Consider the following 16,023-nt stretch of genomic DNA (forward strand, 5'->3'; position numbering starts at 1 on the left):
CTCAAAAAATTCTTCCAATTCTACCTTAGCAGAATCTTCAGTGGGACCATATGCACAAATGAGTCTCATTGTCCAGTTCCCGATTCTGATATTTGCCCACATCATTCTACTTGAAATTGCTGCCATTCATGAAGATTAGTGTCGTATTTGCTCAGAAAGTTCTCACGAGTTTTTGCCTTTTATGTTTCAGTCACCCCTATTACATCGATCTAGTACTTATCAAATTACTCAGCTAGCTCCATTTCTTTGTCATTCAGGCTTCTATGTTTATAGTACCGATCTTGAACTCTGGTGATATTGAGTTGGGGTGTGTTTTAGGTTTTGTTAGTTTGTTTGTTAGGGATTATTAGTAGTGAAAAAATTAAACATAAAGCAATTATGGTTTCATAACTGCTTATGAAAGTATTTTCTGGTGTGAATATGTAACGTTCCTATAAATAAAAGAGGAAATGAACCATTTGGTAGTTGTGTAACTAGTGTGCCTAGGAAGTAAAGAAAGTTATCTGTTTCCTTTTCTATTGTGAAGTGTACGTCTGCTTCATGCATGGCTGTTTAAATGTTTTGTACATTTAAACATCTAATGTGCCTAAGCATGGGACCAAATAGCAAATACATCATCCACATAATATAGCCAGAATTTAGGTTTGCATATAGAAAAGTTGGCTTGGTTTTCTACATATTATATATAGAAATTGGCTGGGGGGGGGGGGATTCGTTGCCATCCTAGTTGGTATCGAGTATAAAGAGTACAGTATTTTTATGAAGAATAGAGAGGATAGGAGATGAGGGGGCATGCTGCTAATAATATCAGATGACTTGAATCCAGTTCAAGTTGAGACCTATGATTGTAGCACTACTACTCCTACTACTACTAACAGTATTTCATGTGGCAGTGAGTTTGAAACCATCTGGTGTGAGGTGGAATCTAAGAAGATCAATTATATAGTGGGGTGTTGTTACAGACCTGGTGGATTGGGTGCTAGTGATGAAGAAATGTATCACCAAATAGACAGGATGAGCATGAAAAGAGTAATCGTAATGGGAGACTTTAATTATCCAAATACTGATTGGGTAGCAGTAGAATCTCGAGAAGAATGAAAATGGATTTATTGAGCTGTTGCTGAACAAATTCCTCAAGCAGCATGTGACAGAAGGAACTCAAAGTCGATGAGTGTTAGATTTGATTATAGTGTCAGAGAGCGTTTCAGTTAAAGACATAACTATTCTGCCTACAGTTGGTGACAGTGATCATGCGGAATTCACTTGGGAAGTGACTAAGTTTATGAATGTTCTATTCAGAAAAGGTTACATGCTGAACTACAAAGCAGGAAATTATGACCAACTGAGGGGTATTCTGAGTTCAGTGGAATGGGATTGATTGCTGGATGGGAAAAATATTGACAGTGCATGGGAAGCATTTAAAGCATTTAAACAACGCTTAAATGACAAAATCAGAATGTGTTCCAAGAGTTTGAAGAATAAAAAGGGTAGGAGTCAACTGGATGTGTAATCTTATTAAGCAAGAGATTCATAAGAAAAGGATGAAGGAATACTGTGTGCATAAGGATGATGTCCGTTAAGAACGTTATAAGCAGCAGGCTAAAATAGTTGCAATTGTTGTAGGGAAAGCAAAGTCTGAGTATGAAAAGAAACTGACTCTGCATGCTAAAGACAACCCACAAGAATTCTATTGATATGCAGCAAGTAAATGAAAAAATGAATACGAAAGAATAACTCTTCTAAATGCAGATGTTGTGAGGGTAAAAAATACAGAAGAGGTTGTTCAACTAATAAGTGTCCATTTTGTTAAAAGCTATTGACTGGTGTATGCAACATTGAACTTACAGCTACCTCTTCAATGGATGAAGTGTCCATTTTGTTAAAAGCTATTGACTGGTGTATGCAACATTGAACTTACAGCTACCTCTTCAATGGATGAAGAAACTGAGGTGTATGAGGATGAGATATTAGAGCTGTTGTACAAACTGAATAAGAATTCAGCAACAAGGACTGATCATCATGTGTGCTAAACTGGCTATTCCTTTGATCATGCTGTTTAATATGAGTCTCAGAACAGGGAGGATTCCACAGGAATGGAAGTAATGTATGTAATTCCATTGCACAAGGGTGGTACAAAGACAGTTGTATCCAACTATCGACCAATCAGTATCAAAAAAAAAACAGGAGTGGTGGTGGTGAAGATTTGGAAAAGTTGGTTAGGGCCTGCATTCAGAAATGGGTTGTTAGTGAATCTCTGCTTTGCAATGAGCAACATGGGTTTACTAAGGGAAGGTCGTGTTTTAGCAACTTGCTCACATTCTATAACCATGTTACCATTGAACTAGAAAGGGGAATGGATACACCATGATACTTTTGGATTTTGCTAAGACTTTTGGCAGAATACAGCATGATAGACTGTTGCATAAACTGGAGAATATGGGTTCGGATTATAGAATATTAGCATGAATAAGAGGATGGCTGACTGACAGATATCAAAAAGTGGTATATGTGGGATATGAGTCTGCAAGATTTAAGGTAACCAGTGGTGTAACACAATTATCAGTGCTTAGTCCACTGTTATTCAATCTGTACATTAATGATATCTGGAAGGATCTGACAAGCGACATTACAGCTATCTGAGGATGATGCAAGATAGGTAGGGTGATCAGGAATGCTGCTGATATGCAGCATCTGCAGAATGATTTAAATAATCTGGAATTGTGGGCATGGGAAAATGGATGTTGTCCAATGTCAGTAAATGTAAAGTCATTCACTTGAGCATGATTAGATATCCAATGTTGTATTATATTGGTGGGATTATGCTAGAAACCGATGAGGCTAAGGATCTTGGAGTGTTAGTAGATAGGAAGTTGAAGTTCAGAGACCATGTAGCAAAGATAAGCTGAGAATGAATGCCCCAAAGAAGGGAGTGTGGGCTAGATTTTTCTCTCATGGGGGGGTAGTGCATGATTGGAATGGATTGTCATTATTGGATGTTATGAGTGCAAGCAGCGTCAATGAATTCAAGAATAAGTATATGATAGCTGGTGTGTGTAGTACGTGGCCTCCCTTGATGAATCCCTGACTACCAAGAAGTCTCTCTTAATAATAATAATAAATCCATGGACCAGTGGCTTCAGGAGAGTTGACTGGTAGTCAACTCTTCAGGTGAGCCGCCACTGCCATGGACTGTGCTCTGAAGATGCTGGTTGAAAATATAGCAAATAGTAGTAACTAAATAAGTACAGTCATCCCTCGACTTACGTCCAGGTTCCATCCCATCCGGCAGGACATAAGTCAAGTTGGACGTAAGTCGATACATTAAATTCAAGACTTGACTGTAATAAGTATACTGTCATTTTAATTTTTAAACCTTATTATAAAACTGTACTATGTGTTACTGCCACTATAAAACAGAAGAATAATCACCCAAATCTTCCTCCACAATCACATCTTCATTACTTTCCCTGAATGATCAGACTGTGGCTCTTCTGGTGTAACCTTTGTTTTTTTGATGAAAATGTCCAATGTGCTTTGCTTATTCCTCTTCTTCTTTTCATCATAAATTTGTTCATAGCAAGCAAACGCATCATGTACTTTCGTTTCTATTATTGAGTGGCATTCAACATTGGGGTCCATGTCTTCAGCCATTTTGAGAACATTGCTAAACTACAAAGACCATTTCTGCTACCCTTCACTGTAAATTGTTTAACTACCTCTTCCTGTTTCTCTTTTCCCTCTTCCTTTTCTGCAACAGTTGTTCGACCAATTCTTCGTTAGTCAACTCTTCAGGAGAACTTTCTATGAGTTGAATTATGTCGTCATCATTCACTTCGAGGTTCCGATTGTTTGCTAGGCTCACTATTACAAACTTCCAAAATCATGCACAAACCTTTCTAATGTCATTTTCCATATGCCACTCATACATTGAGAGGTCACTTTGTCCCAAACCATAGCAATATTTTAATAGCATGAAAAATATTGAATGTTTTCCAGAATTGCACGAGAGTCTGTTTATTTCCTTTAATAGCAGAAATGGCTTGCGAAAAAGTTCTCCATAGATAATAAGATGTAAACACTGCATGAACTCCCTAACCATCAGTTGGATCAATGAAGTAGTGTTTGGGGGGGAAACATAACCTTGAACTTGGTGAAGATCACCGCTATAAGACAGATGACCTGGAGCATTATCTAGAATTAATAAAATTTTAAATTCTACATTTTGTTTCACACAACAGCTTTTTATATCACTCATATAACAGTAGATTAAGGCATCTTCAAATAATTTTGGAGTCATCCACGCCCTCTTATTACTCCGATAATGAACTGGGAGTATGCTTCCTAATGTTTTTGAAGATTGGAGGATTCTCACTGTGCCATATCTCAAATGGTTTCGGTTTATATTCAGCCAAATTATCCTTAACATAATCATAATACAGGCATTAAAGCTTTGAAAAACTAGGTATAGATTTTAGCTTTTTGTGGATGAATGTCCGCTCGGGCATTTTTTCCCGAAACAAGGACGTCTCATCCATATTAAATATTTGCTGTGGCAAATAAATTTCCTCTGTGATAATTTTATCCAATTTTTCCACAAACTCCTTGGCAGCCTTCTCAGCACTTGCAGATTCACATACATTTTCACATTATGCAGCGCAAAATGTGAAAATCTTGAATCTCATGAACCAACCGGAAGAAGAGTTGAATTCATAGTCATACCGAAAATGTTATTTATTCCCTTATGGGATCACGGACGTATCTTCGAGAGGATGTAACTCGATGGATGACTGTATTTTATTTTGTTCTTCGGGCATCATTTTTTTCCATGAACCATTGCTAACAATAACATTAAAAAGCAATAATAAATGCTTTGTTATATATCACATGCATGGCTCACTGCTAATTTGGAATATGTCATTAAGATGTTTTGTGAATGAGGACATAGCTGATCGAGGATAAGACCTCGATTTTGTTTCGTTTCACTGAGTGACTAAATCATTTCTGTGGTTTCTTTAGGAATATAACGCAATCTATTTTTTCTTTTTTTTTTGTGAATACCTTGTAATGCAGACAACAAAATGGCATGTCTGTGTGTATATATATATAATACCATTTATAATTATATATATATATATATCAGTGGCGTTGTGTGCCCATTTCAGTTATTTGTGCTGTTGCGTGGCTTATGCAACCCATGCTGCAAAAATTCACGTCAATTTGACATTATGATTGCATTTTTATTGATGTATGAAGGTTTTAAGAGTGCATAGTGCATCAGCCCTCATCTTAATTGGTCCAATGCAATTAATTGTAGAATAACTTTGAATACTTTAAGTTATCAATTAATTGCAATGAAATCTGCATAGTGCAGGACAATGTTTGTTTTGAGATAAATTAGAAAACAATAATAAAGGAGAATGCTCTATTGGTTGGTATATTTGAATTACTCAAAGGTATAAATATGTGAACCATCATTAATAAGTCATGTGAGAATGGAAAATGTAAAGGAGAGAATAAGTTTGAGTAGAAATACTTTCATCAATGGCTATAAATTAAAGATTCCAAGAAATGATATACTTGGTTTAATCCTTTATCCAAGTGTAAGCAAACCAGTTTGCGCTTGAATTATTTTCAGGACTGGGGCATCTCATATAAAGAAGCTAATGACTTCACGTCACTTGCCTTAGTATCCCATGAGTTGCTCCAATCCTGAAAATAGTTCAGCAAACTTGTTTGGTTACACCTGGATAAAGGATTAAACCAAGTATATAATTTCTTGGTATCTTTAATTTATAGTATAACCAAGTGTAAAAACTTCCAGCAACTTTCTCTAATCCAGATTATTTTAATAATAAGGTGTGATGACATTTTGCCTACTTGTATATGGAAATATGACTTCTGCATTACTTAAACATTGGTCTCACTTCTGGGTCTGGCTCTCAATGATGAGACCTCAATAAAGGTCGAAATCGGTCTGGATAGTGACCCCCTCCCATAATGCATAGCATTATACATGTCTGCAAGGAGATGTGCTTTGCATTATGGGATACTAAGGCAAGTGATGTGAAGTCATTAGCTTCTTTATATGAGAGTTGTTCCAGTCCTGAAAATAGTTCAGGTACAAACCTGAATTATTTTCATTATTAACTATATATATGTTAACTATATATATAAAAATTATATAATTTCTTGTTATCTTTAATTTATAGTATAACCAAGTGGAAAAACTTCCAACAACTTTCATTAATGGCAAACGAATTATTAATGATTGACATTTGTGATGTGTGTCCTAATAAGTTACTGCTAGAGCAAATAGCATGTGTTCATGCTTATAAAGTTTAGACATGAATAAGTAAATTAATGATGGCATAATTAAAAAAAAATAAAAATTATGAGAAGAAGGAAAGAGATTTGATTTGTTTGCAAAGTATAAATAACTAACCAATAATAAACAGCTGCTTAGCGAGGGGCTAATCCAATGAACTAATAAATATTGATCAGATGATTCATTTAGGCGTGGCAGGAATACATGGTTTGATTAAGCAGCAAATCATATAGTAAAATCTGTTGTGCATGTGATGTGTATTTCTCTGGTTTATATTTTGCTTTGTTTTCTAAGAGCTTTCTTTTTGTTTACTGAGACTCAGCATACATTTTACACAATAATAGGAATAATTATAATATTATATAATACATAATATCTGATCATAGAGAGAAAGAAGACATCAGTAACTACAGACCCATCTGTCTATTAGCACACACATATAAAATATTCGCCAGTCATCCTAAACCAAATACTAACCTCCATCAACGAAAATAGCTACAAAGAACAGGCTGGTTTCAAAAAAGGCTTTTCAACAATAGATCACATTCAAAATATTACTCAGCTAACAAAAGATGCAGAGAATACCGGATTCCACTTTGTCTTCTTTTTATAGATTTTAAAAAGGCATTTGACACTGTTGAGCATAACGCAGCATTCCAAGCTTTAATAGAACAAGGCATACATCCAGCTCATAAAAGATATCTACAAAGAAGGCACAACAAATATCACCCGATTAAAATTAACTTAAGTAGAGGAGTACGTCAGGGTGATGTCTTATCACCTAATCTCTTCAAATGTACTCTGGACAGCATCATTCGAAAAATTGACATGAAAGATGGAATAAATATCGATGGTGAAATGTTAAATATCCTATTATTCGCCAATGATGTGGTATTAATATGTCACTCACCCAAACTCTTAGAATCAATGCTGAATAGCATAAGCCAATGTAAAAAAATTGGATTGGAAATGCACCTGGACAAAACAAGATGGATGAAAAACAAATACTGTAAAGATCATACAATCACTCTAGAATCTCACCTAATCTCTTTCAGACCACTCACCTTTTCAGACTCTCACCTTTTTCAGACCACTGAAAAAGTTGAAGAATACATCTACCTCGGCCAGTCCATAAAAATGAATAATGATATAACAAATGAAATAGCAAGGAGAAAAAGAGCTGCTTGGATAGCCTTCAACAAAATAAAATCAACAATTACCAACCAAAACATAGATATAGAAACAAGAGTCCATCTTTTCAATAGTCACATCTTACCAGCATTAACTTATGGCAGTGAAACATGGAACACAACTTTAAAAGAAGAACAAAGCTTAATAACAACTCAATGTGCAATATAAACAAAATAGACCACATAAGACACACAGAAATCAGTAAGAAGTAAATCTGGACTCACGGATATAATAAAAGCAATCTACAACAGCAAAAGAAGATGGGCAGGACATCTCGCCAGAATGGAGACAACAGATGGACAGTCAGAGTTACAAACTGGTATCGGAGAGATACCAAAAGGAAACCTAGAAGACCAGCTTTAAGGTGGGAAGACCCAATGATTAAAAAAGTTGGAAGAAAATGGAGAAGTACGGCCCAAGACAGGAATAGCTGGACTCTTTATGACCTGCATTCATGGAGAAATCCTGCTGACTGAAATTACAGGTCCATCAAGGTAATATCTGATTGTTATCGGGAGGAATCTTTATGTGGACTTTTTCAATCGAAGGCGAGTTAGCCGATCTCATATGGAGATAGCAGGGTTTTTTCTCCCCAAAACTCGGGTTTTTCATCCTGCATACAGACAAATCGGCCCTTCAGAACACACACAATTTATAGACAAAAAATACTAGTTGAGGTGGTGATGGGCAGTAGATGGCGTTGACAGAGATGGTTCGTAGTAGAGGTTCAGTGTAGTGGTGGAGACAGTTGTATAGTAGGTGTCCTCCCGTAATGAGTCTTCAGACTCCTTGGAGGTGTCAAAAATAATAATAATAATTATAATTATCCACATTTTCAGAATCCTACATTTATTAGTTTTATTTAGTGTCAGTGGCTCTTCTGCTTATCAATAATAGACATCTCACACATGCTAATATTTTGTTGCAGATCAACAACTTCTTATAATACACAGAAGTATTCATTTTTATTCAGGAATAGACAAATTTTTACAATGTCAATTGTTTCCGAAGGCTAGAATAAAAATGTTCCTATACCGTTAAAAGACCCTCCAACATCAACAGATGCTATATTTCACAAGAAAGAAAGAAAAACAAGTAGCTTTGTTCATCACTAAATACAGTAAATAGATATTTAACATCTGTGTACTATATTTAGGAATTAGTGTAATTAGAGATAACTAATGACACACATAAGGGAAAAACGCTCTTCCCCTGTAGGCTATGCTACATGTGTGCAAACAGAAGAGATTTACTGTAGCAGTAAACATAGCAGCTAACTAAACAGATTTGTCCTAATACTCGCTTTCAAATTTTCAGTTACAGAAAATGTGTAACAGCTGTTTATAATACAGTCATTAGACACAGAAAGCTCTCAATTTATGAAAAGCAAAATGAATTTTACATATATCATCATCATCATCATCAAATTCCTGCCATGTACCCTCAAGGGGTGTACAGGATATGACAGTACTACATGAAAAAATTACATCATTACTAACTTCCTATCCACAATTTTCCTCCAAATCAGTCTGTTACTTGTCAAGACTCCAACATTATCAGATCTTATATTTCTATCGTCTAAGGCACTTTGTACCGTATCAATCCACCTATATCTTGGTCTTCCTCTGGGTCGTTTTCCTGCCAACCTGGCAGAGAACACTTGTTTTGCTAATCTTTCCTCTCCCATTCTATTTAAGTGACCATACCATCTGAGATTAGCTCTGCTAACGCATTCATGGATGCTGACAATGTCAAGTTCTTTCCTAATATCCTCATTTTTAATATGATATTGCCATTGATGCAAATATATATATATATATATATATATATATATATATATATATATATATATATATATATATATATATAACTTGAACTTGAAATCAGTTTGAATTGCATTTGAGATATTTGATATCAGGTGCAATTAACATGCCATATAACATCTTTAACCACATCAGACATAGGACTAATGATATAATTTTGAAATGTGGAAGAAGTTCCTTGAAGAAATACAGACGAATCCTTTAAATGACTGTCTAAAAGAGGATCATACTCACAGAGCACATTTAAAAATTCTATATAATTTCCTCGATTAGCTGAATCTTCAGACTCATCATGACTCTCAAAGGAAGCTCAGCCAAATAGCATACAGTCTCAATTTTTTGTTTTCCAAACATCTTGAGATTTTGACTGAACACATGATTAGCAGCACTCATGTTTTTGCACTGCTGCTGTTAAATGATTAAAGTTGGATATCCATGCTTATTCCAAATGTCTTTCTCTCTGGTGAATAATAAACAAGACCAACAAAAAAGTCTTGACTACACTTCACATCCAGTTAACCATTCTACTGTATTGTGAAATAGAGAAGCGACTCATGTACTCACTTTTGCATCTTTGTGCTTGTACAGTAAATTTGGAAGAGGAGGATGAGGCTTACCTCCTTCAACTACAATCATATAATCTGCAAAAGTTCTGGTAGAAAACAGTACCTTTTGTTAGATAATCAACACTGTTTCCCATTGTAAATATGGGCAAGAAAGTTATAAATTTATTGAAAATTATATATTAAAAACTGGTCTATATTATATATAAAAACTTGCCTACTACATCAATTCACACTTCACGCATGCAAAACAGATGAAACTCAGAAAACAAAAACAGCAACTTATGACAAATGACAACATTCAATTGACACAATAACCAATCAGTGCCACTAGGTGCTATTGTCTCAGCGCTCACCCTGCTTCAAATTCTGAGCGGTTTAAAACCATTGGAATGCTAAGAATGTGACCTGCTGTGCCATCTGTACATCTTTTCAAAGGGCTCAAAGGTGTATGTATTTGTGATCGCACACTAGGGATATTAACACGAATGTTTATGTGTCGAAAAGTATCCTCTTCATGAGGCATTAGTATATTGCATTTACTTTCAAGAATCATGCAAAGACTGGAAACAATTAGGGAAGTCTTTAACAGAAATAAAAGCAAAATATAAGATTGGTGATATTGCTATTCTGTGGATGAGCAAGAATTGCTATTCTTGCTCATCCATAAGAATTACAGAGAAATTAGGAAAATTTCTCTGTAATTCTTGCAGTCAATATTTACCTTTTAACAGATGGGTATTATGAAAGTTCTCATCTCATCTTCCTCCTGAATGTTAGGCTCAATAACATATCATTGCCAAATTGGCTCACAGGAACCAAATTAATGCTATGATAGGGCAGTTAATCATAGCCCACTATATCTGTAAATTTCATGTATTCTCTGTTAGTTTGCCTGTTGTTGCAGGATGGAAAGCCCTGACACTTCACAATATGAGACAGACTAACATACCTTCACATTCACTTGAAAAGTCCTTATAAATGTTTTTAGCATTCTAGGTGGTATTCAAATGTAGGTCTTTATAAACAAAAGGGTATAGTCATAACCAAGCAAGCTACAGCAATCACTGTTATAAAGTGTAAACATGGTAAAACTTTCATGCCTCCCTTTTTTTTAATTTTTTTTTTCAGAATTTCTGGTCAAGTATCGTTTACTCTAGATGCTTTTCCAATTTCTGACAGCATTTTCTACCTTTCATACTGAAACTACTTGTGTGCGTATTTCTCTTTAATATTTTCTATCAGGGGATTACTTGAACAAATACATGAGTGGAAAATCTGGGGCACCTGATGCAGGATCTTACTATAATATAATATATTATTGATATATTGCCTGTAGACCTGTCCCTACCTTTCTTACCCACCTCAAATGCTATTAGAGTTAATGCTGATTTTTCCTCCTTTCTTAATTTTCTTCTTTCTTTCTTATAGCTGAAGTTTGCCTTCTCTCCCAAAGTATGCACCTATCTTTATAATAGACTATAGCAGGGAATTGACTACTTGGCTGCAGTATTTTGTCTATAACTACTATAAACAAAAAGTCTCAGGCTGTGGTCAGCGTTACACATTCCAAGAAGTGAATTATCTCTATAAACCCACTTAAGGGAAATGAAAAGCAGAATAGGTCAGCAAATAACATTAATAACATATCAACTCTTAATGTGAGAACTGTATTTAAAACCAGAAAATTTAAATTGTGAAAAGAAGTAAAAAATTTAACTGTGCCATGGAAGGCAGACTGCAATCCTTCTCTCATTTTCTCGTCCTCCTAAAAAGGATACTAGTTCCTTAGAAAAAAAGAGCACGTTCAAATTTAAAGAACAGAGATATTATAATACTTAAGGCTGATAAAGGCACTTCAAATGTTATCATGAATCCAACTGATTATATGTTGAAAATTTCATTTTTACTCTCTGACCCTCTACTTACAATCCATCATCATCATCATCATCAAATTCCTGCCATGTACCCTCAGGGGTGTACAGGATATGACAGTACTACATGAAAAAATTACATCATTACTAACTTCCTATCTACAATTTTCCTCCAAATCAGTCTGTTACTTGTCAAGACTCCAACATTATCAGATCTTATATTTCTATCGTCTAAGGCACTTTGTACCGTATCAATCCACCTATATCTTGGTCTTCCTCTGGGTCGTTTTCCTGCCAACCTGGCAGAGAACACTTGTTTTGCTAATCTTTCCTCTCCCATTCTATTTAAGTGACCATACCATCTGAGATTAGCTCTGCTAACGCATTCCTGTATGCTGACAATGTCAAGTGCTTTCCTAATATCCTCATTTTTAATATGATATTGCCATTGATGCCATCTGTTCACGCCTCTAATCTTTCTCAGGACTCTCATATCTGCGGTCTCTAGTCTTTGGTCAAGTGTTTTACTTCTGACCCAGCTCTCAGATCCATAAGTTAAAATTGGTTTGAACACAGTCTTGTATACAGCTAATTTAGTGTTCCGACTAATTTCTTTCTTATTCCATATGAATTTATTCAATTGACTTCCCACGATACCAGCTTTGCTGATTCTGTTGTCTATTTCTATATTTAGTTTACCATCTTCAGTAAAAATTGTGCCTAAGTAGCTGAAATGTTTTACTTGTTCCACAGATTCTCCATTCACAACACAGTTGACATTTTCAATGATTCTGCCTATTTTCATTGTCTTTGTCTTTTTATTGCCGACCTTCATACCATATCTATTACAACAGCTATTCAATTTAGTCAGAGAATCTTGCAGACTTGTAGCGGATTTATTTAGAAGTATAACATCATCCGCATAAAGCAAAGAGCTGACATTAACATCTCCAATTTTGATATCAGGTTTAATACCACATTCCTTCATAATGTGATCCATATAGATAATGAATAACAGAGGAGATAATGTACATCCTTGTCTCACACCAGATTTAACATTAAACCATCTTCCTGTACTTCCTTCAATTCTAACTGCTGACTCACAACTCAAATAAAGACTAAGTATCAGGACTCTCATATCTGCGGTCTCTAGTCTTTGGTCAAGTGTTTTACTTCTGACCCAGCTCTCAGATCCATAAGTTAAAATTGGTTTGAACACAGTCTTGTATACAGCTTACAATCCATTAAATTATGATCCTACTTGGACAAACCATGAAGAACCAATAACCTTTAACACAATATAACTATGTGGCCTATGGACCTTAAAAAAAAAAGTGAAATCTATGAGACTCTACAAGACTAACATTCCTCTGCAGCCTATCGTAAATGGTACTAGCTTGCCTAATACCATTTACGATAGGCTGAAGAGGAATAACTATTTGTTATAATAATAATAACTATTTATTATCAAAACATCTGGCTAATATCCTAAAGGAGCACATCACACATGGATGCCTTCATTAAAAATTTGCAACGCTTTGTAGAAAAACTAGGAGAAATTTCTATCTTACCAATGGATATTCTAGCTAGTCTAGATATTATATCATTGTTCACAAATATTCCTGTAGATGAAGTTATGGCACTTGTAGATAATCTGTTCCCTCCTGACATCTCCCAACTATTTAGACACTGTCTCAACTTAAATTATTTCCAATGGAATGGAAAACTTTATAAACAACTGGAAAACTTTGAAAAAGATTTCTTGCTATCTACAAATCCTAAACCGTTGCTTTGGTGGAGATATGTAGATGACATATTTATAATCTGGACACACAGTGTGGTTGAGTTACATGATTTTCTTTCATCTATTAACTCCTTCCACCATAAAATTAAATTCACTTTAGAACTTGTAAATGAAGGAAAATTACCTTTCTTAGATGTTCTAATTTCAAAAAAAAGTACTCTCTCTCTCTCTTAGTGTATATCGAAAATGTAGAAAAAATACTCTCTCTTAGTGTATATTGTAAGCCCACTCATACAGGTTAGTTACCTACATTTCTCTTCATTGCACCATATATCGCAAAAATTAAATATTATACATATGCTGAAAAAAAAAGGGGGGTGGGACTCTATTACAGGAGATAAAGAAACACTAAAAGAAGAACTACATTCTCTTCTCCAACTATTTATGAGTAATGGATATTCTAGGTACAAAGAATACTATTCTCTACTCCTTCTCTACAACAAATCCCTGCCATTTGCTACAAAGTCTTGGTTTCCATCCCTTATATTGGTAAACTTTCTATCAAAATTGTCAATCTCCTGAAATCTCATGACATGAGAGTGGCTTTCAAGCCCACTGTGGCTATACAAGCTCTGTTATGTTCACCTAAGGACCACAACCCCTTCAACAAACATCCTGGAGTTTACAAATATTCCATGTTCTTGTGGCATTGCTTACATAGGGAAAACTTCTAGAATACAAATAACTTTTTGTATTCATATAAATCATAGTGATGGTAATAGGTAACAACAGGGAGGAACACAACTTGGAATTGGAAGGAAATATTAGAACAGGTTAAAAAGTTTAATTACTTAGCATTTAAATTATGAAAACAATATTTAAACAATCATGACAAAGAGTTTAAAATCAAAGTATACTGCTCAATGGTATTATTCTGTTCATTATGATACAAAGAATAGTTGGTGAGGCTTTGGTGCCATGAAAGTTGACAAAGCTGTCCTCACTCTCCTGTAATATGAGAGGGATACAGCATTTAATAATTTGATCTGCTGTCATTCAGCAATTTTCACTCATTGTATTTCATATTCATTTTCTATATTGTTTTGTTTGCAGTATAATATTCAGTTATGTAAGATATTTACTACTTTCATTATGAATATTAATACAGTAGATGTGTGTTATGCAACATTATAATCAAATGAAGGCACTGTAATGAAGTATTAAAAAAAAAAAAAAAAAAACTGACTGAAGCCCATAGCAGCAGTGGTATGTTTCTGCTTGATATTGTGAGCTATGTGAGGTTTAAAAATGCACTTTGTGAAATGTATTTACTATATTTAAAAAAATTGTTTAATGAACCGAACAATGCAGCAAGCTCACAGTTATTTCTGTTCCACACCTGATGACATTTTAAAACAAAATGGCCAGCACACCATATTGTTACTGCCTTTCCATGAATATAACAGCTTTTATGTTTCATTTGTTTTTTATTTTCAACTCTGCTAAATTCTTAGTTTAATTTTTTTTTTCCTGGTTTATTAATGTTATTTGGTCATCTAATAAGTATCTCTATGCTCAAATTATTGGTTCTTCATCTTCAACGCCTCCTAATTACATACCAACTCAGCCTGATCAACTATATCATACTTACCTTCAAAAAATGCACTCAGGTAGGTAAAATTAATAATCCATATTTAAAATAATCTTATTTATTTAGCATTTTTGAAACCTAGTTGGGTAAATAAAAAAGGGACTCTCCATTACCAAAAATAGCTTTGCTTGCTTTGTATTATTATTACGTGACACCTCCAGGAAGTCCAGACTCATCGATGGAGGGCACCTATTTTACATCTGTCTCCACCACTCAATTCACCAACTACAACGAACTACACCAACAGCATCTATCGCCAACCACCATCACTAGTATTTTTACAGACAATCACAAACATCCATGCCAACAGCCTTTTGGCTGGAGAGCAGATATGCTAACCACTCAGCCAACCAGGCCGGCAAATAAAGGAGCATCATGATATTCAGAATTGAAGTATTAAACCAATATTACATGGGTTGAATATTAACTATGTTTTTGCTTGCTGATATAGAGTGGATAGGAATTGTTCCTAGTTGTTAAAGAAATAAGAATTTATAGGTTGCAATATGATGCAACGTGAATTGTTAAGTATATGGAGAAACATACCATTGCTATATGCTTGCCCTATAGGTAAACCTTGCCTTGCACTATCCACATTACTGCTGTTCTGATTAACTGAATTCCTTCGATTAAGAGAAGAGTGTTCCTGAGATTTTGATGGGGAAGACTTTGAGTCATTTTCTAAAAGATGAGAATTTCCTGAGCTATGACCTGTTTGTTCTAAATGTTGCCTCCAGCTGGAATTTGTATCTTCATGCTCTTCTACTTTTCCTTAAAGTAAACAAATGAACACACAAGCTAGAATGTTTTCAACATTTTAGTTGTAGAAATAAAAGAATATCATTTCTTGGC

General features: G+C 34.8%; 1 protein-coding gene across 4 annotated transcripts in view; it reads right to left on the reverse strand.

Annotated features, from left to right (window-relative positions):
* Window positions 1-16,023, reverse strand: part of LOC150106609 (membrane-associated guanylate kinase, WW and PDZ domain-containing protein 1-like) — a 494,883-nt gene that overhangs the window by 162,875 nt on the left and 315,985 nt on the right. For 3 of the 4 annotated variants that reach the window (XM_090393223.1, XM_090393226.1, XM_090393227.1), the window contains one exon: window positions 15,718-15,942. The exons of the other annotated variant lie outside the window; for it this stretch is intronic. In XM_090393223.1, coding sequence (XP_090249349.1) covers window positions 15,718-15,942 — 225 coding nt within the window. The remainder of the gene's footprint in view (window positions 1-15,717; window positions 15,943-16,023) is intronic. 4 annotated transcript variants of the gene reach the window in all.

This window comes from Typopeltis vanoorti, chromosome 5 (genome assembly GCF_054136105.1).
Source record: "Typopeltis vanoorti isolate ZY-2024b chromosome 5, IOZ_Tvanoo_1.0, whole genome shotgun sequence".
In the NCBI taxonomy this organism is placed as follows: Eukaryota; Metazoa; Arthropoda; class Arachnida; order Uropygi; family Thelyphonidae; genus Typopeltis; species Typopeltis vanoorti.